The sequence below is a fragment of the Moschus berezovskii genome, chromosome 16 (genome assembly GCF_049115385.1).
Source record: "Moschus berezovskii isolate FMDL1 chromosome 16, NW_MosBer_1.0, whole genome shotgun sequence".
Taxonomy (NCBI): Eukaryota; Metazoa; Chordata; class Mammalia; order Artiodactyla; family Moschidae; genus Moschus; species Moschus berezovskii.
In genome coordinates, this window is record NC_142475.1 from 37,551,977 (window position 1) to 37,578,758 (window position 26,782).

Sequence of the window (26,782 nt, forward strand, 5' to 3'; positions counted from 1 at the left end):
CAGAGGTAGAGTGAGTAAAGGCATATAGCTGGTAAGTTCAGAGCTGGGATTCAGACCCAGATATTCTGGCTCCTGAGACCACATGGTTAACCATTAGCCCACTTGTCTCACCTTTGTTTCCCTCCACCACCCTCCTTGTATCTGTCAGCCAGCCCCTTGCCTCTGATCTTTATTCTTCCTGGTCAGAGAAAGACTCTGCTGTCTTTCTCTAAAATCATTCTCCAAATCAACCAAGGGAAATTTCTTGCAATTAGGGTGAAATCACTTCAGTGACCCTTCATTCTTCACACTCACTAATACTGATTAGTTTACTTCTTAGCTTACCCCTCTGCTGTCTCATGCTTTGATCAAGCACACCCATCTCTTAAAATGCTCAGACCATTTTCTTCTCTCTCTCTCTTAATTCTCCAATGCAATATTGACACATGAAAAGTTCCACCGGAAAAATGCCTTGATCTGAATGAAGTATGGGGAAGATGAATCTGGTGCTTATGTTTGGAGAGGGTTAGGGGACGGTGTTGGAGAAGGCAATGGCACCCCACTCCAGTACTCTTGCCTGGAAAATCCCATGGATGGAGGAGCCTGGTGGGCTACAGTCCATGGGGTCGCTAAGAGTCGGACACAACTGAGCGTCTTCACGTTCACTTTTCACTTTCATGCATTGGAGAAGGAAATGGCAACCCACTCCAGTGTTCTTGCCTGGAGAATCCCAGGGACGGGGGAGCCTGATGGGCTTCCGTCTGTGGGGTCACACAGAGTCGGACACGACTGAAGCAACTTAGCAGCAGCAGCAGCAGGGGAGGGTGTGTTATTGAGAAACTAGGTATAGGAAGCTTACTAGAAACGCTAACTTTTATGGTCATGAAATTCTGTAGCAGCTTGGGAATGAGAAGGAATGGGTGGATTCCAGAGGCATTTCAGAAAGACCAGTGGAGTTGTGGGCAACTGCCTCTAGAATAAGGTAGAGAAGGGAATGAATAAAATACCGCTATTCTGGGCCTGAGTGATTCTAACGAGAATGTCATTACTGAAATAGGTCTATCAGGAAGCTAATCTGATTCAGGGAGAACAAAAAGTTCATTTTAGAATCTTCGTCATCATCCCAGTGGAAATGTTCAACAGTTGGAAGATACCATAAGTGAGCATTTAATGAGCAGCCTTCGAGTGTCTAACAGGGCATGTGATGTTAAATCTACAGTCATTACCATGAAAGGGAGCTGGGCAAAGGCAACGTTTACACTGGTCTTCTGGAGGCACCTGCATAGTGTTTGGAGATCCTCCAGAGCCTTCAGCGACAGAGGTGGAGTTGGTTTATAATTTGACTGTAAACAACGCGGTTTACCATACAGCCTAACCCCAAACACTAGCAAATGACTTTTCTTTGTCACACCTAAAAATCCTTAGAAAGTGACAATGTCATGTGGCAAACTGGTTCTGTGCTTGGTTTCCACACTTGATCTCACTTCATATTAATTTTTACAACAACAAACTCAAGTAATCTTGAACCCTTGCCCCAGTTTGTTTCTCCCAAGGTCCGGACGGTGCCAGCAGTCTGCACATTGAATGGTGAGAGCCAAAAGCTTCTTGCAATTTAGCTGTTAGAATCAGGCACTCAAGGTAAAAAACGCAGAAATAAAAGCTGGAAGGCAGCACAGCGCCAAGAGAACTCAAAAGGCAGGGCCTAGAACGGTGTGTTCAAGGAGCAGGAGAGATTGGCGGGCAATGTCCAGACACAGCGTCTCAAAAATCCAAATGATTCAGGTTAGCAATTAACCCCAAATCTCGGGTTGGTACACCTTCCTCGAGATTTCGTACACACTCAAGAGTAGTCAAGCCTTGCCCGATAAAGATCATCAAATGACTTGTGGCAAATCCCTTCCTTCAAAAGTCTGACTTGGACCGCCAACCTTACTTCTAGAAGCCCAGTCGATCCTCCTTTCGAAGGGAATAAGCAGCCGCGGGCTAGCGCGGGCCCCCGCGGCTCGCCGGGCCGACTGGTCGGAGGGACCCGATTTTCGGAGGCTGCGGGTTGGAGAAATAAATCCAGTCCGGGTTTTGTCTGCACGGGGGAGGGGGACCGGAGGGCTGCGAGGATCAGCTCGCGAAGAGGGGGGCGGTGGTGGAAAACACACAACACAAACAGCTCGCGCCGGGGAACGGCAGCTGTAGGCCCCGAGCGCGCGGGCCCGGCCGCCGGCCGCATGGAGCGCAGCGCGGCCCGCGGCTCCCGGGCGGCGGCGGCGGCGGCGGAGGCGGCAGCGCGCCGCTCGCTCACACCCACCCCCGCCCGCGGCCGCCGCGCCGCCCCGCCGTAGCCGCCGGCGTCCCCGCGGGCCGGTCCAGCGAAGGCGGCGCCCGCGCCTCTGCAGCCAGTGGCAGCCGGCGGCCCCGGGGAGGCGGCTCCCGCAGCCCCCCGGCAGCTCCGCGCCCCGGGCGCCTTGCGACCACAGCGGCCGCCCGGCGAGGAAGAGGAGGAGGAGGAGGAGGGGGAGGTGACCAACTCTCCGGCTCGGCGCGGCGGCCGGCAGCCCGCGGGCAGGCATGCAGGCGCGGCGTCTAGCCAAGCGCTCCAGCCTGGGCAGCCGCCGGGGCAGCGCCACGCTGCAGCCGCCCGGCCCCGCGCCCGCGCCCGCCCGGGAAGGCGCGCTGCCCGGGCTCCCGCCGCCCGCCCCGGCCCCGGCCCCGGAGAGCTGGAGGCCGCCGCTGCCGCCACCGCGCAACGCCGGGACCGAGCCCCCTCGTGCCGGGGCCGCCGCCGCCGCCGCCTCGTCCCCGGTGCTGCTGCTTCTGGGGGAGGAAGACGAGGACGAAGAGGGCGGGAGCCGGCGGCGGAGGGGGCTCGGGCGGGCGCCGGCGAAGCCCCGAGGGGGCGCGGAGGAGGAGGAGGACGAGGACGAGGACGAGGACGAGGAGGTGGTCGTCGAGGTGGTGGACGGCGACGACGACGACGAGGACGGCGACGAGCGCTTCGTGGCCCTCGGCCCCGGCCGCGCGCTCCCCAAGGGCCCGGCCCGGGGCGCCTTGAAGGTGCGAGCCGGCTGCGGGGGCGCGCGCGGGACCCTCGGGCGCGGGGAGGGACTGGCCCCGGGCTCCGGCGCGGCGCCGGCTGCGGCCGGGACCGGCGACCGCAGAGGCCGGCCCGGGAGGGGTGTGTCCGGCGGCCGCGCGGGCCGAGCGAGGGGACTGATGAAGCTCGACGCTCGGGCCCCACACCTTCCCCGGGCGGCCGCTCCCCCTTTCCTCCAGGGCCCGCCGGCCGGGCGTGCTCGTCCGGGGTGGGTTGCGGGCAAAGGACGCTTCTCCCGGCTGAGGCGGGGAACTTGGAGGCGGGATGAGGTAGGAGCCGGTCTGCGCCTGGTGGGGACGGGCGAAGTAGGGGGCCGTGAGGGAATATTCCTCCCCAGGAAGCACGGGGGTCCCTCTTCCCCTTATTCCGAGGACTAGTCTAGCTCGTGGAAACTAGCAAACCGCCTCTCTTGTCAATCTCTCAAGCCCTTCTGCACCCGAGAACAATTGTGGGTGAGTTTCCATCACCGGCGCCTGTGAGGGAACCGGTAAGCCCAGGACAGCAAAAACCAAACCCTGGGTTTCTGCATACATTTTGCTGGCAGCTTTTGGCAGTGCCTCCCACCCTGTCAACCCCCCATTCCCATTTAAACTCGACATTGTTTAGCATTTGGGGTTCTTCCCCCCAAAATTGCAAATAAGAGAAAAAAAGAGAAACCAGAGAAAGTGGGGGCCATTTGGCCTTTAAAATGGATGTGAGTTTCAGCTGAGAATTCAAGCAAAGTCCCTTGTGTACTGAAGCACTGAGAGATCTTTCCGTTTGTGTATCTTCAGGAGATAAGGGGTTTATTATTACACAACTGACTGGCTGGGCTTTCAGGCATGTGATTGGACAAAGCAAACCACGTTGAGGTTCATGCACAGTGTATGTTGCTAAGAAGTTTTGAGGGCAGCAAGTGGTAAGCAATGGAGTGAGTGATTTTTCTGAAGAGTGGTGCTTAAAATCCACTGAATGACACTGTTGATGGGTGTTTTCACAAGATATTGGTATTTCAGGAAGAAAAACACATGAGCTTAATAGATAGAGACTATTAAAAAAAAAAAAACCTTTAAAAAAAGAAACCAGAAAAAAAGTCTACTCCTCAAAGCATGAAATTGCAGTTCCAAAGAAATGTTAAACATTAGCATTTGAAGAGCCCCAGAGTAGACATGGGCACAACTTTCTTTCCTAGACCACCCTGGAAGTACCAGCTCTGGGAGTGAGAAATTTTCAGCAAGTGGTCATTTGGGATGATAGTTTTTGACAGTTGGTTGTTGGAATCCAGACCATGACCACCCTCATTACCGTGGTCTAATAAAAAGCCTGCATTGTATGACTACAGGATATAGCTGGGTTTGGAATTAAATCACATGGCATCAGTGACATTAAGTAACTAGAGTAGTGACTCCTTACCGTTTTTGTCCAGAAATACTGAAAAGATGTCTTGTAGTTTGGACAGTTGTTGCACAATTTGTGATGGAAAAATTAATTATAATTTATGTCCTGTGATCAAAGCAAATCCAATATAGAAAAAAAAATCAAATTTATAAAAACCAAAGAACTAGAATGTGATCATTCATATTATCAGAAAAAGATTTTCACACCTCCAGGAAATTTCTGTTAAATTCTTTCAAAATGGGCCTTATTTTATAACATTTTGGGTTGCCCATAACTTTTCAGGAATTTATATATTGAATAGTTTGAGGTATAATTTTATAATCTTTGCTGCTTTAAAGTCATCTTGACACTGCATCTAAAGAGGTTTTCTAATGAATAGGATCATTTTATTCTAATGCATTTAAGAATGTAAATTTGTTGTTTAGTCTCTAAGTCATGTCCAACTCTTTGACACCCCATGAACTGTAGCCTGTCAGGCTCCTCTGTCCATGGAATTCTCCAGGCAAGAATACTCATGGGATCTTCCTGACCCAGGGATCGAACCCACATCTCCTACTTTGCAGGCAAATTCTTTATCACTGAGCCACCTGGGAAGCCCAAGAATGTCAATATTATATATATATATATATATAATATATTTAGGCATTCATTTATTCACATATATATTAAGCACCTACTGTGTGCCAGGTACTATTCTAGAACACAGCACCTTCCAGATGCCCACATCCTGCAAGAGAAACCAGAGCAACAACCATCCAAACAAAGAAGGCTGGTGCTTGAGATTGTGATGCATCCCCTCGTAAGGGAACTGATGCTATCTAGGAGGAAGAGGAGAAAGCTAATAGAGAGAAGGCCTCCCTGAGGAGGGGACATTTGATCTGAGATTTGAGAATTGTAGTTTGGGAAGATTGTTCCAGAATAACAATTGCAAAAGTCTTGAGGTGGGAAGGAGAAAAGGCCGAGTGTGGCTGCAGCTTGGTAGGTAGGAGGTATGTTAGGTAGTTAGCTTAGAGACCAGCAACATAGAGTTTGGTGGGCCTTTTAAAGTGGAGAAAAGATATTTGCAAGGTTTTAAGCAGTAAAGGCATACAAAGTGGTTTGTATTTCTTTTAATTAATTTTTTAATTCAAGGATAATTGCTTTATAGAATTTTGTTGCTTTCCGTCAAACCTCAGCATGAATCAGCCATAGGTATATATATGTCCTCTCCCTCTCGAACCTCCCTCCCATCTCCCTCCCCATCCCACCCCTCTAGGTTGATACATGGTTTGTATTTTTAATAGGGTCATGCTGTGTCGGGTATAGAGGGCAGCTGGGAGGGGCAGGGATCCAGTTCGAAGGTGATTGTTGAAGTGCCTGTGAGAGGCCAAGCAGTTTGGACCAGGGTGGAGTTGGACACGAGGGGACAGATTCAGGGTCAATTGTGAAGATCCACCTGTGATGACTTGCTGGTGGATTAGGTGCAGGGGGTGGGGGCTTGACAGAAGGGAATCTGGGGTGAAACCCCAGTGTAAAGGTTCATTAGATGTGCCATTTGCTGATATTGGGAAAGCTGGAGAACAACAGGTTTTTGTGAGGGGAACAATCAAATATTCTCTTTGGGGCATGTTAAGTCTGAGATGATGCTTAGACATAGGCATTGGAACTGCAAGTAGGCCGATGGCTGTAAGGTGTGGAACTTAGAAGAGAGGTTGGGGTTGGAGAGAAAAATGTGGGAGATGTGTTGATGTCCTGTAAAGCTGGGGACAAGAAAGGGGGTGCAGCAAGCCAGAGGACAGTCTTGGGCCAGACTCTGGGGCACAGCACTGTTTAAGTTTGGGTATGGAAGGAGATGGAGAAGACAATGGCAAGCCACTCCAGTACTCTTGCCTAGAAAATCCCATGGATGGAGGAGCCTGGTGGGCTGCAGTCCTTGGGGTCGCTAAGGGTCGGACACGACTGAGCGACTTCACTTTCACTTTTCACTTTCACACATTGGAGAAGGAAATGGCAACCCACTCCAGTGTTCTTGCCTGGAGAATCCCAGGGACGAGGGAGCCTGGTGGGCTTCCGTCTATGGCGTCGCACAGAGTCGGACACGACTGAAGTGACTTAGCAGCAGTAGCAGCATGGAAGGAGAAGCCAGCAAAGACAATTGAGAAGCAGCAACCAAACAAGTCAGAGGAAAACTAGAAAACAGAAGGTACAGTAAAGCAGGAGAAGATATAGTTCCAGAAGTAGGGAGTAATGAACTGTGTTGAATACCACTGGGGTACTGAGTAGGACAGAGACAGAGACATGTTCATTCGGGTTAGATCATGCACAGTGTATTGGTATCCTTAACCAAAGAATATAAAGTCAGTGGTGTGACCTGAGTGGCCTGAGCAGTGAGCAGAGGTGAGAACACAGTGAGAAACTCTTTCAAAGTCCTTTGCTAGAACAGAAAGTAGAGAGAAGGGGGAGAATCTGGAGAACACATGGTCTCGAATTTTTTTAAGGTAGGATACAGTAGACTCTGCAGTAAGCCTGCAAGACAGGAGTCATGGGAGACATGGGCTTAATCCCTAGGTCAGGAAGATCCCATGGAGGAGGGCATGGCAACCCACTCCAGTATTCTTGCCTGGGGAATCCCAGGGACAGAGGAGCCGGAGGGCTACAGTCTGTACAGTTGTGAAGAGTTGGACACAACTGAAGCGACTTAGAACGCGCGCGCGCGCAGTAGGCTCTAATATAGAGACTGTAGCATAGTAGGAATTATCTGTTACCCGTAGGGGAAGTATAATTGTTTTCTGTTGCTGTGTAACAAGGTACAGTAAGCCCCCTACATACTAACCTTCAGGTGGCAAACTTTCAAAGATGCGAACGTACATTTACATGTCCAAGCGTGTAAGTTAGTTCGTGTGTCTGGTATACTTTGCCACTAGTGTGCATCCTCTGCAAGTGGTTGTGCTTCTGTATGCTTTACTGTACAGTACAGCATAGAGTACAGTAGTACAGTGTCTTTATTTCAAGCCCAGGATGTCCAGAAGCAAGCCTAAAAGCAGCAGTGATGTAGCTCATACTGCTAAGAAGGGCCAAGCAATAACAATGGAAACAAAAGTGAAAATAATTGAGGGTTGAGTGAGGCAAAGAGATGGTAGATGTCAATTATTCTATAACATGAATCATTCAACCATCAGCACGACTCTAAGGACAAGATCATGGAACATGTAAAGTCTGCTCTGCCAGTGATGTCCACAATAATATTGAAGAAGCATAGAAAAGTGATGGAGGTGGAGAAATTTCTCAGTGTGTGGGCACAGGATCAGAGTCCCGCTCAGCTTAATGGTGATTTGAGAAAAAGCTAAAGCCTTTATGAAGACTTGAAGAAACACAGTGAAAAGTCAAAGGGCACATCTTTTAATGCCAGGTATGGCTGGTTTCATGGTTCAAGGCTAGCGCCAACCTTCATGATGTAAAAGTAAGTGGAGAGGCAGCGAGTGCTAGTGCAGATACGGTAACTGCCTGGGAAGTTCCGGACATGCTTCCAGAAGTTACTGAAATACCAAAGAGCGTCACAGCACAGGAGATGGGGGGAGATGTTCTTTATCTGAATAGGGCTGTTCGTTTTTGAGTCGCAGGACTCAAAGGTAGAGCAGGGCACGAAGGTTGCAGAAGTTGTTCAGAATGCAGTCCAGTGCTGCTGTGTCATCTATGACAAAGAAAATGAGAAAAAAAGAGCCACTACCTAGACATCACTGGGTTGCTTTTTCAAGAGGGTAGATAGAATGTCTACGTCAGGAGTGTCCAATGGAGGGCAAGCTGCAATGTCAGTCACGCCTGAGGTCATCAGTGTGATATTGCAGCTCGCTGTCCATCTCCTATTGCTGACAGTCCTTCAGCTCTACCACCTCCCACTTCCTCTCCCTCCTCCAGTAAGTAACTCTTCTTGCCTGTTCACTCAATGCCAGCCCTTTTGTGCCAGCTACTGTACTGTGCTACTGTACTTTTCAAGGTACTGTAAGATTGTGTCTTTGTTATTTTTTAAAATGTATTATTTGTGTGAAAAGTATTATAAACTTATTTAGTACAGCTTCCCAGGTTTCCCAGGTGGTGCTACTGGTAAAGAACCCACCTGTCAATGCAGGAAACACAGGTTCAATCCCTGGAGTAGGAAATGGCAACCCACTCCAGTATTCTTGCCTGGAAATTTCCATGAACAGAGGGGCTGGTGGGCTGCAGTCCATGGGACCGCAGAGAGTTGAACACGACCGAGCACACATAAACACCGAACCCAGCATAGAGCCAATTGTATTAGTTGGGCATCTAGGCTAACATTGTTGGTCTTACAAACAAATTAGACTTACAAAAGCACTCTCAAAATGGAACTCCTTCATATGTAGGGGATTTACTGTACCATAGGCTTTTTGACTTACAAGCACTCTCCCAACATCTGTGGGTTAGGAGTCAGGGCCAGGCTTAGCTGGCTCTGCTGTTGAGTCTCACAGGGCTGTTGTCAAAGTGTTGGGTAGGCTGTGTTCTCATTGGGAGGCTTGACTGGGGAAGAATTCACTTCTCAGTTCACTCTGGTTGTTAGCAGAATTCATTCCCTTTCATCTGCAGGCCTGAGGATCCAGCTTCTTGCTGCCTATCCCTATGTAGGCTGCCCTCAGTTCCTGGAGCCCCTCTCCCTCAGCCCCACCTCCACTTCTGCAGTGCTTTGTTACATGATTTCCTCAGCATGGCCTCTTACTTCATTATGTCAGCAAGGAGAATCTAAGCCCCTGTCCGCTGGTAAGGTGTAGGCTCATATAAGGCACTGTAATCACAGAAGCAGGACTCCATCATCATTGCCATAGCCTATTGCTTAAAAGTAAAAGATGGGTCCCACCCACACTTGAGGGGAGGAAATATGCAAGGGCATGAATACCAAGAGGCGAGGATTGTTGTGGGTCGCCTTAGGGAGGAGCCAAAGATGCTGAGAAAAGAGGGATACCTGCAAGAGGAAGTCCTTGGAAAAGGGGACCTGGAAGCCAAGTATTGATACTGGCCTTTGACAGAAGCAAAAACCCTTCTTCCATTGAGTTAGAGAGAAGGTAGGGAAAGTGGGTCCCGATGTGGGTGGTTGTGCATTGGATGGTGGTAAGATAAAGTAGTACTCATTTGATAGCTTCTGTTTCCCCCTGCAGCAGGAGGGAAGGTCATCAGCTGAGACTGAAGGAGATTTGAAGAGCTGAAGACAGGATGTAGTGCGGTGGGAGAGTAGGAGAACAGATGTACCAGAGAAATCAAATAGAGCAGCTGGATAGTATCAAGGACCCACCTGATGTTCGTGCTTCTACATGGACAGAGTAAGCACTCTGTCTGGGTGTGTGATTTTCCCAGCTTCATTCCATTGGTTCAAACACAGAATAATAGTAACAAAAAGAATCTGAGCTAATGTTTATGAAGTTATTTAATTACTATGCTAGTGCAAATCTGGGCTTCCCCCGTGGCTCAGCGGTCATCTTCCTGCAGTGCAGCAGAGACAGGAGATGTAGGTTCAATCCCTGGATTGGGAAGATCCCCTGGAGGAGGGTGTGGCAACCCGCTCCAGAATTCTTGCCTGGAGAACTTCATGGACAGAGGAGCCTTACAGGCTAAGTCCAGTGGGTTTTCAGAGAGTTGGATATGACTGAGCATGCACGCGCAGTGCAAGTCTAAGTGTACAGTCTCATTGAAACTTCATTACATGTCCCTGTCAGGCATTATTATATCATCCTCATTTTACAGAAGTGATAAGCAATTTACTTAAAAATACACAGGTGTTAGGTGGCAGAGCAGGGGTTTGAGCCCTGGGCAGTCAAACCCCAGATCTAGTACCATTAAGCCTTACAACTTTGATGTCTCTTGGAGACAAAGCAGAGAGCTGAATTCAGCAGAGATGAAGTTTAGCCAGGTGGTTGAGCAATGGAAACAGAGAATATATTGTTGATGAAGTTGATACTGCTGTGACTATAATGATGGACTATGGGCCCTAAGAAAAGTAAGGACAGGAAGGGGCATGGGCTGGTAAAAAGTTAGGGGTCAGTGGATTGGAGAAAACAAAGGGGAACCAATAAAATCATTAAAAAAATAGGAATGGAATGCAGGACAGTTTGGATTCCAAGATAATGTTAATAGGAATGAATATTTTCTGAATACTTATAAACCAGGAACTGTGCTAAATACTTTAGATGAAGGAGGTATTCCTGAGAAATTATAATTTGGGAATCAGTATGCTCCAGCTGGGGGCTTCCCCAGTGGCTCAGCAGTAAAAAGTCCACCTGCAACGCAGGAGATGTAGGTTTAGTCCTTGGGTAGGGAAGATCCCCTGGAGGAGGGCATGGCAATCCACTCCAGTATTCTTGCCTGGAGAATCCCCATGGACAGAGGAGACTAGCAGGCTAAAGTCCATAGGGTCGCTAAGAGTTGGACACGACTGAAGCGACTGAGCGTGCATGCATGTCTATTGCAGCTGAATATACCATCTTGGACCTGAAATAGCACACCTGAGGCTGTTGGTCACAGCAGAGCTGTGATTCACATCCAGAGCCTGTGCTTTTAATCTCTGCCTATTTGTTTGTGATGTTTATGTCCATTTACATTGAGGAGGATTTTCTACAGCTCAGGAAATAGAGGAATAGATACTAAGTATCTGAGATGCTTGGTTACTATCATGGACACTAGTCAGTTCAGTTCAGTCGCTCAGTTGTGTCCAACTCTTTGCGACCCCATGAATCACAGCACACCAGGCTTCCCAGTCCAACACCAACTTCCGGAGTTCACTCAAACTCATGTCCATCGAGTTGGTGATGCCATCCAGCCATCTCATTCTCTGTCGTCCCCTTCTCCTCCTGCCCCCAATCCCTCCCAGCATCAGAGTCTTTTTCCAGTGAGTCAACCCTTCACATGAGGTGGCCAAAGTATTGGAGCTTTAGCTTTAGCATCAGTCCTTCCAGTGAACACTTTGCAGTCCAAGGGACTCTCAAGAGTCTTCTCCAACACCACAGTTCAAAAGCATCAATTCTTTGGTGATCATTTTTCTTCACAGTCCAACTCTCACATCCATACATGACCACTGGAAAAACCATAGCCTTGACTAGACAGACCTTGGTTTTCAAAGTAATGTCTCTGCTTTTTAATATGCTATCTAGGTTGGTCATAACTTTCCTTCCAAGGAGTAAGCGTCTTTTAATGTCATGGCTGCAGTCAGCATCCGCAGTGATTTTGGAGCCCAAAGAAATAAAGTCTGACACTCTTTCCACTGTTTCCCCATCTATTTCCCATGAAGTGATGGGACCAGATGCCATGATCTTAGTTTTCTGAATGTTGAGCTTCAAGCCAACTTCAGTTCAGTTCAGTTCAGTCGCTCAGTCGTGTCCGACTCTGTGACCCCATGAATCACAGCACGCCAGGCCTCCCTGTCCATCACCAACTCCCGGAGTTCACTCAAACTCATGTCCATAGAGTCGGTGATGCCATCCAGCCATCTCATTCTCCGTCGTCCCCTTCTCCTCCCGCCCCCAACCTTTCCCAGCATCAGAGTCTTTTCCAGTGAGGCAACTTGTCACATGAGGTGGCCAAAGTATTGGAGTTTCAGCTTTAGCATCACTTAAGTTGGGTTTTAAATGAGACAAGAAGAGAAACTTTGTATTACACAGTTGTCAATTTCTGATCAAAAAAGCTTTCACATTTATGGGCAATGGTAAGATCCACACAGGCCTGGCGTGCTGTGATTCATGGGGTCGCAGAGTTGGACATGACTGAGCGACTGAAATGAACTGAACTGAACTGAAGATCCACACAGCCCCCCAAACCGAAAGAAACTAACCTCCTGGGTTCTTGAATGATGAATAGCAGGTAAATATCTTCAACCAGAACTTTATTTTTTATAAAAGAAAAAAATACAAGGACACTGTCAAACAGAGGAAGGATTCTAGTATAAGTTGTTACTTAGTGAAAGCAAAGCAGTAGGGGGCTGAGATAACAAGGCCAGACTTTGCTCTGCGATGCTGTATATTAGTTTAGGGATGAGAGCCAGAGAATCTGAAGAGATTGATCGTGTACTGTTATATAATAAGTTTAGGAGAAACCTGGACCTGAAAGACTGCTGGTCGTTCTATTAAAAGTTCATCTATTGGAAAATTGGGAAGAAAAGTTTGTAAGTGAGATTGTTGTTTAGTCACTCAGTAATATCTGACTTTGTGACCCCATGGGCTGCAGCACACCAGGCCTCCCTGTCCTTCACTATCTCCCTGAGTTTGCTCAAACTCATGTCCATTGAGACAATGATGCCATCCAAACATCTCATCCTCTGTCATCTCCTTCTCCTCCTGCCTTCAATTTTTCCCAGCATCAGGGTCTTTTCCAGTGAGTTGGCTCTTTGCATCAGGTGGCCAAAGTACTGGAGCTACAGCTTCAGCATCAGTCCTTCCAATGAATATTCAGGACTGATTTCCTTTAGGATTGACTGGTTTGATCTCCTTGCTGTCCAGGGGACTCTCAAGAGTTTTCTCCAGCACCATAGTAAAAAAGCATCAATTCTTTGGCACTTAAGTGAGATGATATATGTCAAAGTGTCCACTTCCAGTGCTTAATAAATGTTAATCGAGAGGAATCTGCTTTGTGTGTGCTGGCTCTGCAGGGACATCTCTCAGACTATCTCTGGGCTATCAGATGACTTTACGAAGCCCTAGGCAAGGGCTGTGTGCAAGTACTGAATTTCAATTTGCTAGCAAGTATATGTGTTGCACATGGTCTGTGTTGGCTCAAGGGGAAGGCATGTGCCTCTGATACCAGACAAAGTTGTCATTTACTGAACTGTCGACTGCCAGATGTGGAAGTGAAACAGATTATCTGGTAACCCGACACCCTCCTTCAACTGCTCAGGACACTGGGGCTAGGAAATCAGAAATGCCTTGTCCAGTTAGGGCTGACTAGCCGGTTAGGCAGGATTAGCACCTGGCCTGCCAATGCCAAGTTATCACCCTCCTTGCCAAATTAGTCCTTTGTGCCTGGAATGATTTGTCTGTACCTAGTTTACTCCCTTGGAGTTGTAGTTAGAAAAATCAGTTTCCTGAAATGATCCACCACTCACTGTTTATCCACTTCTATTTTTGGGAGCTCTCTGCCTTCTAAAATACATCAGGGAGAGGTGATCTCACTTGTGGCTGTGGGAGGTGGGCAGGACCCTCTGTGAATCCTGTTCAGATCAGCCCCCTCCCTGTGCAGTTCCCAGGGCACTTGTGTACTCAGAGGATGACTTCTTGTTGTTGTTCTGTCGCTAAATTGTGTCCAACTCTTTGCAACCCCATGGACTGTAGCCCGCCAGGTTTCTCTGTGGGATTTTTCAGGCAGGAGTACTAGAGCAGGTTGCTGTTCCCTTCTCTAGGGGATCTTCCCGATCCAGGGATTGAACCCACTTCTCCTACATTGGCAGGCAGATTCTTTACCACTGAGCCTCCAGAGGATGGTAATAAATGGCAGATGAGCCCCATTTTATTGCGAACCAAATTACTTAATTTCTGGTGCAGAGCACCTGGTAAACCAGAGTAGAAAACATAGTTTATACTCAGCCCTTAAGTAGGGCCTCTCCTCCTCTACCAGATTTTACTAGTTAAGCCTGCAGTGCCCCGTAGCACAAGGGTTAGGAAAGGAGGAGGAAAGGTGAGAAGTCAGCCCTGCCTGGAATTTGCTTACCTGAGCTTAAGTGAGAAGGAGCCGAGAGATACAGTCAGGATGCCCTTGACCTCTGAGAGCCCCTGGACACTGTTCATTAGTAAATCTGTCCTGGTCTCATTACCCTGTCCCCCCGCTCAGGGAGACTCCGAGGGGAGAGGTGTGGGAGCCTGTCCCTCCCCACCGCTGTGTACACTGTCAGAGCTTCTGGTCTACATGGAGCAGCCAGTCTTGCACCATGGCTTGATACAATGTCTGCTAAAACTGAGGACACTTGACCTTTCATTGCCTTGTCCCATCCCTTCTAAGGTAAATGCATGGTTTCCATTAGACTTTATGAAATATCTGAGACTTAGAGGCCCTTGGGTCTTCCATGGTGGGTGGCTCAGACAGTAAAATATCTGCCTGTAGTGCAGGAGACCCGGGTTTGATCCGTGGGCCAGGAAGATCCACTGGAGTAGGTAATGGCTACCCACTCCAGTATTCTTGCCTGGAGAATTCCATGGACAGAGGAGCCTGGTGGGCTATAGCCCATGGGGTCGAAAAGAGTCAGACATGAGTGAGTGAGTAACACTTTCAGAGGCACTTGCAACCAGCCTTCCAGGTTAGTTGAATCTCTGTTTGAAGTAAAGATGATTTTCTTTGGGTTTGCTCTCCAGGTTTCTGGTCATTCCCTCAGGAGATGTTTATTATAGGCCATTGCATGCCATGTTCCTGATATACATGTAGGAAAAAAAGAGTGAGTAAGGCTGATTTCCACTTATGGGAAGCCCACAGCCTGGCAGATTCCTGCCAAGTTATCGATAAACAGGTTCAAAGCCCCTTTTCCTCCTTATCCCCAAGATCAAGATTAGATCTGTTGAGAGACCTTGCATGCCTACTACAGTTTGGGATGAAATTTTGATATGTATCCTAAAGCATTTGTAGCCAATCTATATGAAGAAGATTATATGATTTGGACAGGAGGTGATTCCTGAGTAATTAGTCAAAGGATGAGTTTAGATCACAAATTTGACAAATAACTTCTGTTGCTCTCATTTACTGGATGAATTGGAACAGAATATAATAACTCTGAGATTTGCGTAGTGGAATTAGAGTGATTAAGTTCTCACTTTTCATTTAAGATACTATTTGGAAAATCCAGAGTTAAAGTTTATACACAGGGGAAATAGACTCGACTCTAGAGTTTCGAGGGGCTTCCCAGGTGGTGCAGTGGTAAAGAATCTGCCTGCCAGTGCAGGCAGTGCAAGAGACGTGGGTTCGCTCCCTGGGTTAGGAAGATCCCCTAGAGAAGGACACGGCAACCCACTCCAGTATTCTTCCCTGGAAAATTCCATGGACAGAAGAACCTGGTGGTCTACAGTCCATGGGGTCCCAAAGAGTCAGACATGACTGAGTGCACACACATCCACACACACACTAGAGTTTTGAAGGATAGTCTGTAATTTTAGTGTAAAAACTCTGCAGTAACATACAAGAGGGGTTCATTTATCTTGCAGAAGACTGTGGGGCTATGAGATGCAAAGAATTAAAAGGATTTTGCCTGTCCACAGCTCCGTGTGGGCTAACAGTGTGTGTTTTCCAGGCTACACATGACACCTAGCCAGTGACACACTTGCTTTCCTTATGTTCTTGTCACACTGGAAGGCTGAGTGAAAGTAAAGTCTCCCTGATGAAGGACTAATTGGGGATGGCTGGTCAAAATAAGTAAATGCCAAAAGTGCTTTGACATTTTAAGTTAAATCCAATTTTTTAAAGGCTACATGCCTTGAAATATCATGTAGTAAAACCTGTAAGCAGGATAATTTTAGTCCATTAGTATGATCTGTGTTGTGGGCTCATTAGTAAGGCAAGAGGGAACACGACTGAGTCAGAGCAGATGACCCTGCCCCCTGCCCCCTCCCCACTGTTTCCTCCTCTTAAATCAGGAAATGACATAACACAGGCTCTGGGTTCCAATTCTGGCTTCTCCACTGCTAGTTGCTTGGCCTCATCAAGTAACTTGATGTCCCAGTGCTTCAGTGTTATCAAATAAAATTGGGATAATATTGTTTTGCATTGCCTATTGTTTTGTTTTTTTTTTAAGTTTTTTTAAAAAAATTATTTTAGCTGCACTGGGTCTTCGTTGCTGTGTCTGGGCATTCTCCAGTTGTGGCAAGTCGGGGGTGGGGGCTACTCATTATGGTGGTTTCTCTTATTGTGGCTCATGACCTTAGTTGCTCCATGCCATGTGAAATCTTCCTCGACTAGGGCTCGAACCCATGTCCCCGGGTGGAATCTTCACAACTGGATCACCAGAGAAATTTGCCTATTGTTATTAATTATGGCCAGAGACCTCTTGAAATTAGAGATGGATGGCAATTTATTTCCTTTTTGTTTCCAGAAAAGAATCTTTTGCAGAACTTTGTTCAAGGACCCAAAATCCTACAGTCATTTTGACTGTTAGAGCCTCCTGCTTGTTCCACACTACCAAGGTATTTCAGAGAGCTGCTTCCTGGAGTGACTTCGTTCATCTGAACTCTGAGTGTTCCATTGTATCAGTGGTGAGCTTGAATCTTCCCTTTTATCTCAGGAAGCTGAGAGTCATTTATCTACTTGTGCAAAGAGGGCGAAAACATTCCTACTCTCAAGTTCATCAGTCTGTTCAGATGTATAGCTCTTATTTTGGAAAAAGCCTGGCTCCAAACCATGCAGGAGGAGAAAGTCTTACCACACACATTGAATTATATGTCACTAAGACCTGTGATGTAGATACCAATGATGTTACCTCTCACCTCTAACTTGCTTGGGGCTGAAAACCTCTGCATTGGTGTCTACGACCTGTTGTACTTTTGTTTGGGGAAGAAGTCATTGTTCTTTGGGTAAATGGGGATGGAGAGCTCAATGTATTCTTCTAAATGCTTGTAACTGCTTGCTTCCGTATCAGAAGATATCTAGTAAAGAGGAGAAAAGGACTCTAGTTTAACAATTTAGGGGGATTCCAGTTAGAAAGATACAGATTTTCTTTTTTTTGCAAGTTATAAAATGTTTTAAACATAAAAGAAATTGAAAGAGAAGTATAACACCTATATACCTATGAGTAAGTTATTGGCCTTATAACAAGGGCCATTTTGAATTTCTAAGAAGGTGAATATAGATTGTGGCATTTACATATTTATTGGACCATTTACATATTTATTGGAGTCTTTTTTTTTTCTAGAACACTTTTCCTTTCTGGAATTTTGGGAAATTCCAGTTTAAAATTATTTTTTCTAAATGGGAAATCCATGGATAAGTGGCTTATGCTTGGGATAAATTACTAAAACGTCATTATTAAAGAAATAAATTGTCACAGAGCAATGTTAAAATATTGTTAGTGGGTCTTGCAAGCTTTGAAGTATATTTCCTCATAAAGCTGCTAATTTCTTCAGTATAAAAAGAATGAGTATTATATGTGGTGAATTTTCACTTATGTATCTGTGAACACCATTCCTCCGTGTGATGTTTAAAACCTGGTAGAAAACCCTACTTCTCTTGGTAAATCAGGCTCTGTGATGAGTCCAGTGGGGGAGACAGGAGATGTGGGAAGTGCTCTCATGACAGAATTACAAGATGCCCAGGGAGCAGAACATCACACAGTGCTGATACCCAGGCGGGTGTATTTAATTATATGGTTTTCACAAGATTGAAAGTATCACAGTTGTTTAGATGAAAAGGAACATATACATTCAGTAGGACACGCAGATTGACACATTTTCTGTCCATAGCAGTATGACCACTGCAAATAAAGGGGTTGAGCATTTATGAACACTCAGTACCCTGTGTCGGACTCTTTATTGGCTATTGTTCAATATTTCAATATTACCCAGCATTTAATGCATTATAATTTATAGAGGATGCTCATCACCTTCTTGGAAAAAAACCTATGACAAAGCTAGACAACATATTAAAAAGCAGAGACATTACTTTGCTGACATAGGTCCGTATAGTCAAAGCTATGATTTTTCCAGTGGTCATGTATGGATGTGAGAGCTGGACTATAAAGAAAGCTGAGCACCGAAGAATTGATGCTTTTGAACTGTGATGTTGGAGAAGACTCTTGAGAGTCCCTTGGACTGCAAGGAGATCCAGCCAGTCTATCCTAAAGGAAATCAGTCCTGAATATTCATTGGAAGGACTGATGCTGAAGCTGAAGCTCCAGTACTTTGGCCACCTGATGCAAAGAGTTAACTCATTGGAAAAGACCCTGATGCTGGGAAAGACTGAAGGCAGAAAGAGAAGGGGATGACAGAGGACGAGATGGTTGGATGGCATCACTGACTTAATGGACATGAGTTTGAACAAGCTCCGGAAGTTGGTGAAGGACAGGGAGGCCTGGCGTGCTACAGTCCATGGGGTTGCAAAGAGTCGGACATGACTGAGCGACTGAACAACAACTGATGGCTAACTTGGTAATCTTGGAAGGTAGATTTTATTATCTTCATTTTATAGATGTGAAAAATGTATTGGAGAACAATGGCGCAGTTTCTGTGGACAATATATGTATGTATATATATATATACACACATACATATAGAATTTTTTTTATCAAATGACATATTTGTCAAACATTTCAGAAAACATTTGGGGCCAACAGATTTAAAAAATAATTGGAATTGTTACCTAAGCAACAATGGAAATTTAAGGAGAGAAGGACTTTATTTTGGAGTAAATTTTAAATTAAAACAACATGAAATACAGTTTTCATAACACTTTCACTTAGCTTGTTTATGCTTTAAAAGTCACCTACAAGTACTTGCTGAAGAACAAACCATTAATTTGTATCAGTTTGGGTTAGGATCCAAAGTTTAGCTTAACAATTTTTTTTTTTGGGGGGGGGATGTAAGCTCTTGACAGTGTTTTCAATTAGTAAGTTCATATACTTAGAACTCAGAACTAGTTTAACTAACTTAGAAAAATAGTAGAAATGTTAGCAATAAGGATCTTCATTTCTGTTCAATGATTGAGTTGTGTCCGACTCTTTTCGACCCCATGGACAGCAGCACGCCAGATTTCCCTGTCTTTCACCAACTCCCAGAGTTTTCCCAGACTTATGTCCATTGAGTTGGTGTTGCCATTCAACCATCTCATCCTCTGTCATCCCCTTTTCTTCCTGCCTTCAATCTTTCCCAGCATCAGGGTCTTTTCCGAAGGATGGCTCTTCACATCAGGTGGCTTAAGTATGGGAGCTTCAGCATCAGTCCTTAAAATGAATTTTCTGGGTTGATTTCCTTTAGGATTGACTGGTTTGATCTTCTTGCTATTAGGACTTATGACAATGAAAATGTGAAGAATATCTGATGGAAAAACAATCTTTTTCATCAGATATTCTTGCAATAAAAGTTATCTCAGTAAAAGGAGTAAAATAGACCCTTGGGCCTATATAAGCACTGAACACTATATCATCTTAGGTGGGAAAGAGGAGGTTGATAATATGGAAGAGCCACTGGAAGGTTTGAAATGATGCAAGGTGGGGTTTATGGAAAGGGAACAGTGACTGCTATTTGGATTTCCCATTACGTGAGTACTTGGTGGATATTTAAGAGGTTCTGAAAATTCACTGTTAGCCATCTGTTGGGTGACAGCAATATTTTTCAGCTTTTTAATTCTTATTCTAAAAGAGATTTCTATTCAAATAGGTCTCTCAACTCTCTGTATTGATTTTGTCACTTGAAATTTTCTTGAAATCTAGCACAGAGGTTATTAGAGAAAATTCTTTTTACTTTAAAAACCATAATAGAAATGATGTAGTTTTCATTGTTTGTAAACTATGCCTATTTTTTATGTGTTAAAATTGAGATATCTCGAAGATCTTGTTTAAATTCAGTGACAAGTTAATGGTTTGATTGTTTAAAGAAATTTGCAGGGTGGGGGGTTACTACTTCATTCAATCCCATGGTTATTCATTCAACAGCTATACTTTTTGTCAGCTCTAAGGACTCAGAAGAAAAAAGACTTGGGAAGGGTTTCTATTCACATTCTAGATGGAGAGACAGTAACCTTTGTGGATGGTGGTCCATTGCTGAGCTCAGAATACATGGAGGAAGAGAAGATTTGGGCTGGAAAGGGTGAATCAACAGTTCACCCTTAACTGTTGTTAAGGGTCTTAACTGTGTTAAGTGTGAGTTGCCTGTGAGACCCCTGTGTGAAGATGTCAGGTAGGCAGCAGGTAGGTGGAGAAGACAACCAGGGATGGACAGCAAAAGTCACGGGCACGTGGACAATATCTACAGTGAGGAAACTGGGTGAGCATGCCTCCCGGGAGAGCGTGCAGGTAGAGAAGGGAAGGTGCCGAGGAGTGAGGAGCTCTGGAACACTTCAGTTGTAATGCTCCGTCTGTCTGTTTCTCTCTCCATACCTTTATTATGATACAGTTCACACGATATACCATGTAATGCTTCCTTTTAAAGTACACAAGTCAGTATTTTCTAGTATTGTCGCAGAGTTGGTCAGCCATCAACCACAATCTAATTTTGGAACATTTATCACTCCCCAAAAGAATACTAGAATGGGTAGCCATTCCCTTCTCCAGGGAATCTTCCCAACCCAGGGATCAAACCCTGATCTCCTGCACTGCAGGCGGATTCTTTACCATCTGAGCCACCAGGGAAGCCTTAAAGAAACACCGTACCCATTAGCAGTCACGACTCCATGCTCCTTTATATGCAGCTATACTTGTTTGGTTTTAGTTTTCAGTGTCAATAAGTCATTATTCTTTCCTTGTGCTTGTTCAGGAAGGAAAGAAGGCAGGAGGGAGATGAGGGTTAACATATATGAGAAAACAAGAAGAGAAAAGAAAATCCAGTACAGCAAAATCACCCATTTGATGACTATACCCCAGTGAGGAGATCACCACAGTTCAAGGGAGTCCAGTCTCCTACAGTTTGGAAAAAAAGGGGGAAGGGAATCAGAAAGCACACAGACTGGTCCTCATTTTCCTTCCCTACTCTCTTCCTTGTAAACTCCAGATAAAACTTTGTTTCTAGCAGTGACATGGAGTTGAATTACATCCAGCCTACATCCTACCAGATAATCCTGTGTCTACTTTAACATCAGATTCTTGACATCAGCAGAAAAGTCCATGAATGAATTGGGCAGACTTTCTTTCCTTTCTCAGTCTCCCGCTCTGAGTTTCTATGTGGAAGCCCCTTTCTGGCATTGGGAATGAGGGGAAGAGAGTTCCTAGTTTGTTTAGGTTTTATGCAGATCTTTTAGGATTTAGAGTCTTGTTGTTTGTTTTGCCTAAAGGTGGGACAGGAGTCAAGTTTTCGGGATAAACTTGTCCGAAATAGAAAGTAAGGGATGGAGAAGAATGAGAAAATGGGTGAGGAACTCCCGCTTTGTGGAAAGTGGCACCAAGCTCACAGGTCACATCTTCTTGCCTGGTGCGGAATCTTCTCACAGAAATGCTTTGATTATTTTTCTTTCAATACAAAAAGAAATTTGTAAACAATAAAACATGCCAAAACAACATGAGAAATGCCAGCACATTATACTTCTACAAACTGGATTACATAAAATATCACACAAAATAGATCACACCAAATCATAACTTGTGAAGTCCTGCAATGCTCATATAAATCCAGAAACTGGAGGGAACTGGAATCAAGGGTGATATACCTTGTTCATTGTGTCCTATTTGATTTGGCATTTTTAGCACACGGCGGTCGGTGCAGTAGGTCTGTGCTGATCTCCTAATTTGCCGTTTCTCCATTAGCTGCCCTGGCACTGTTGTTACCACTGCAGCAGGGGACACTGGCCCTGGAATCACAAAGAAGCTCTTGTTTAGAGGATCATCTGGGAGCCATACAGAAGTACAGAGTTTTGAAAGTTTAAGGATTCTAATTTTGTTCCAGGCATACATCCCAGGCAGCATGGGAGAGTACAGAGGTTTCATTCTTAAAATTTTGCTTCCCTAACACTATCTTGAGATCTTTATACTGCAAGCACGATTGTGGCTGTGCACACACACACATACCCTACACCCACTTTTGTGTAATGTAGACAGCCTGATCCAACAGAAGATAAGATCTCATATGGAAAGTGAGTCAGTGTCCCAGGATTAAATATTTGGTCAGGAATTCTTTAAAAAAGAAGTATATATATAAATATACACACACACACACACACACATAAACATACACACACACACAAGTCTTACTCTTTGTTTTCACTCACACCGATTTGCCAACTCTGACTTATTCTAACCTCTGTGTCCCTTCCTGTTCAGGGCTGACTTCCAGTCATACATCTGAGAGGTAAGTCAGCGTTGTTCTTTAAAGTTGCTCCTGCTCTACAGACCTGGAGCTACTGACTTCCTTATCCGTGAGATTCCTCCTATACCTGAGAGCACGGTGTGCACATGAGGGCCTCTCAGAATAATGTATTCAAAAATACAAAGTCAGAAGAGTTATATTAAGAAAAATAAAAAACTAAGTACACAACGAATGTCATTCCTACATAGCTAGTGCTATTAGCATCCTGAGGGAAGCCAGACCCAAGTTAGAGTTATGAGCAAAGAAATTTGTAATAAGTCAGAATGGTAGGGGAATGAACCCTCCCTGCGGCAGCAGGCCTTGAGATACTACCCCAACCCCTCCCCTTTTATTTTTCCTGCTGTCATCTCCTGTGGCTTATGATCATTCCTAGCACCCTGTACCAACTGTGGGTCATGGAAAAGACAAACAGGGAAAAATCCCTGCCCTGCCCGGAGAGAGTCCTGTCACACAAAGTAGTAGCTTCTTGAGCCTATTAACCTGGTCTTATGTTTTATCTTCTTACTTTAGCATGGGACGTGCATCCCTTTTCAACAGGAAAACAGCTGTCCTATCCAGGCCACTTTCTAGCCCTAAAGCCTAGAACCTATGATCAGAGATAAAGAAGAATATCTTGTAATGTTAGTTCAGTTCAATCACTCAGTCATGTCTGACTCTTTGCAGCCCCACGAACTGCAGCACGCCAGGCTTCCCTGTCCATCACCAACTCCCAGAGCTTGCTCAAACTCATGTCCTTTGAGTCAGTAATGCCATCCAACCATCTTGTCCTCTGTCATCCCCTTCTCCTCCTGCCTTCAATCTTTCCCAGCATCAAGGTCTTTTCCAAGGAGTTGGCTCTTGCATCAGCTGGCCAAAGTATTGGAGTTTCAGCATCAATCCTTCCAATAAATTCAGGACTGATTTTCTTCACGATTGTCTGATTTGATCTCCTTGCAGTCCAAGGGGCTCTCAAGAGTCTTCTCCAACACCACAGTTCAAAGGCATCAATTCTTCAGCACTTAGCTTTCTTTATAGTCCAACTCTCACATCCATCCATGACTGCCGGAAGAACCATAGTTTTGACTAGATGGACCTTTGTTGGAAAAGTAATGTCTCTTCTAAGAGTCGGTTTATTAATAAGACATAAAATCCTAAATATTTATACACCTAATATAGCTTCAAAATATATGAAGCAAAAGCCAATAGAACCAAAGAGAGAGGAATAGAAACATCTACAAGTATAGCAATGGACATGGGTTTCGGTGTACTCCAGGAGTTGGTGATAGACAGGGAGGCCTGGTGTGCTGCGGTTCATGGGGTTGCAAAGAGTCGGACACAACTGAGCGACTGAACTGAACTGAACAAGTATGGCTGAATATTTTAATTACTCGCTCATTTATTGATGGTTGATAGCAAAAAAAGTGTAAGAATATAGACTGTTTGAACAATACTGTCAACCAACTTAACCTAATTAACATTTATAGATCCCTACACTGAATAATTGAAATATAAATACTGCTTTTAATTGTATGATAAATATTTACAAAGATACACTATATCCTGGGGGCAAAGTCAAGTCTCAGTAAATTTCAAAGGTTTGAAATCAAACAGAGTATATTCCTTGACCACAATGGAATTAAATTTGAAAATCAATTTAAAAAAGTAACTAGAAAATCCCCAAATATGTGAAAATCAATCAGTATTCTAAATAATCACTTGGAAGAAAGAAGAAATCACAATGGTAATTAGAAAATAACTTTAATTGAAAATTAAAATACATCCTATCAAAGTTTGCAGAACTTAAATCATTGCTTAGAGGGAAATATAGTGCTTTAAATCAGTGATCTAATCTTCCACCCAAAGAAGCTAGAAAAAGAAGAAGAAAGAAACAAAGATATGGTAGGAAATCAGTGAAATAAGTAGAAAACAATAGAGAAAATCTATGAAGCCAAGAGCTGATTCTTTGAGCTGATCAAATTGATAAACTCCTAGTTTTATAAAGATTTTGTAAAGAGAGAAAGCACAATCCAGAATGAAAGACAGGGTGTCATATGGAGCTATAGACTTTATTATTTTTTTTTAGATAGATTTTATTTATTTATTTATTTTTTTGATAGAAAATATAGGTTTATTTGCCTGTGTTTTTATTTTTTTTCCCTGATTTATTTATTTATTTAATTTTTTCAAAAACAGTTTTAGGAATCTTTACTTAAAAACAACCTTATCTTAAAGTGGAGTAACTTTGGTTTTACGAGCAGCAAGAAAAGTACAGAAGCAAAAATGCATTACAAGAGCATTACGTTCTACATTAGGTCACAGCATCTAATCTGAAATCACACCCATACTCTAGGTTAGTTTCTAAGGCTTTTCTCAGTAACCAATCTTCAGATAAAGATCGGATGCTCCATAATGTACAACCAGGAGATTAACACCAGACTATAATCATTTAACAAATGAAGTCAGGTGACTTGGGGTATACCAGGCTTTATCTAATGAAAGTTCTTGACTTATAATTCTTATTTTACTAATAACTGCTAGCTATGGCTATATTATTTTCTATGTCACTTGTTTCACTGAGCCTGTGATATAATGCTGAACTGACAGTTCCATATGAGATCAATAATTGTAATAATGTGACTCTGGGTATGGGAAAAAGCAACAAGAGGAAATACTTTCCTGGGCCAGGAGGCTAGTAAGACAGTGGTCCAGAGACTTTTGCTACTTGCAAGGCCTGGTCCAATTTTAGCACACTGAGTAGCCCATCACTTCCCTAGACCTGGGAATGAGCCTTCCCAGCACCGCGGGACACAATGGCCATGAAATGGTGTCACATGGTCAGATATGTGGCTATGAAGGGACCCTGCTGACTGGAAGTTGGTACTTGCCAGCTGCCTCTACAAAGATTACATCATGACCATTGCAAGCTGCTGACCTTCAACACCCCTTGAAAGAAGTTCAGGGTGAAAATCAGGAATGAGGCACTCTGTGCTCTGAAAAAAAAAAAAAAAAAAACTGGCAGAATGGGCCTTCAGATAGTTAGATCTTTTCAGAAAAAGGTTTTATGAGTTCCAATTCTTGCATCTTCTCATACCTAGAAAAACACTGACGTCATTAATGGTGAAATCTGCTTTGGCTATTAAAAAAAATTTTTTTTTTTTTTTTTTTTTTACAATTAAAAGTCAAAATAGAGTAGCTATGGTTCAGACATCCTGGGAAATAACTATTTCCCAGATATCCTGAAAAATGATATTATGGGAGCTATAGACTTTAAAAGAATAATTATAACATATTACTTGATGTTAGTAGAGGACTTTATGCCAATACATTTGACAACTTGGATGAAATGGGTAAATTCCTTGAAAAACATAAATTAACAAAACTGACCACTAAAAGTAACAGGATGTTTGAATAACTTACCATCTGTTAAAGAAATGGAATTTATAATTGAGAACATTTGCACATGGAAAACTCCAGACCTGAATGCTTTACTAGTGAAATCTGTCAAATATTTAAGGAAGAGATATGTAAAAAGGTACAATTCCCTGGTAGCTCAGATGGTAAAGAATCTGCCTGCAATGTGAGAGACCTGGGTTCAGTTCTTGGGTTGGGAAGATCCTCTGGAGAAGGGAATGGCAACCCACTCCAGTATTCTTGCCTGGAGAATCTCATGGACAGAGGAGTCTGGTGGGCTACAGTCCATGGGGTCGCAAAGAGTCGGACATGACTGAGTGACTATACTTTCACTTTTAGTCTTACAAAAGCCTTTACCAAAAAAGAAAAAGATTGAATATTCCCAATAATTTTTATGGGGTCAACATAACTCTAATACTAAAATCATACAGTAACATAAATAAATAACATGTTAGACTTTCTTATATACATGACACAAAAATACTAAACAAAATGTTAGCAAATCAAATCTAGTCATATAGAAATGGAAAATAGGTTATGACCAAAGTTTTTTTTTCTTTCAGAAATGTAATTTTGGTTAAATACTTGAAAAGCAATTGGTATAATAAACTATATTAATTAAAAAGGAAAAAGTCACATGATTATGTTAATAGATGCAGAGAAAACAAAGTTTAACACCTATTCATGATTTAAAAAAGAAAAACCTCTCAACAAAAAAGAAGTATGAAAAGTCTGAAATTGATAAACAGCATATATAAGAAACCTGTAACATCTGAACACTTAATAGCAAAAGACAATTTCATCCACCACTATGAGGAACAAGACAAAGACATGTGTGCTGATTCCTTTATTCAACATAGTGCTGGAGGTTTAACCAGTGTGGGAAGTCAAGAAAAATAAGTGCAAGGCATAGAGATTAGGGAAAAAGAGAAAATAAGACTGTTTCTATGTGTTGATGATATGATCCATCTTCAGAGAAAATCCTAACAAAACTACC

General features: G+C 44.1%; 1 protein-coding gene across 1 annotated transcript in view; it reads left to right on the forward strand.

Moving 5' to 3' along the window:
* Window positions 1-2,446: 2,446 nt before the first annotated feature.
* The window catches only part of ZNF704 (zinc finger protein 704), a 278,264-nt gene continuing 253,928 nt past the window's right edge, over window positions 2,447-26,782 (forward strand). The window contains exon 1 of the mRNA XM_055432513.2: window positions 2,447-3,027. Coding sequence (XP_055288488.1) covers window positions 2,542-3,027 — 486 coding nt within the window. The 5' untranslated portion in view covers window positions 2,447-2,541. The remainder of the gene's footprint in view (window positions 3,028-26,782) is intronic.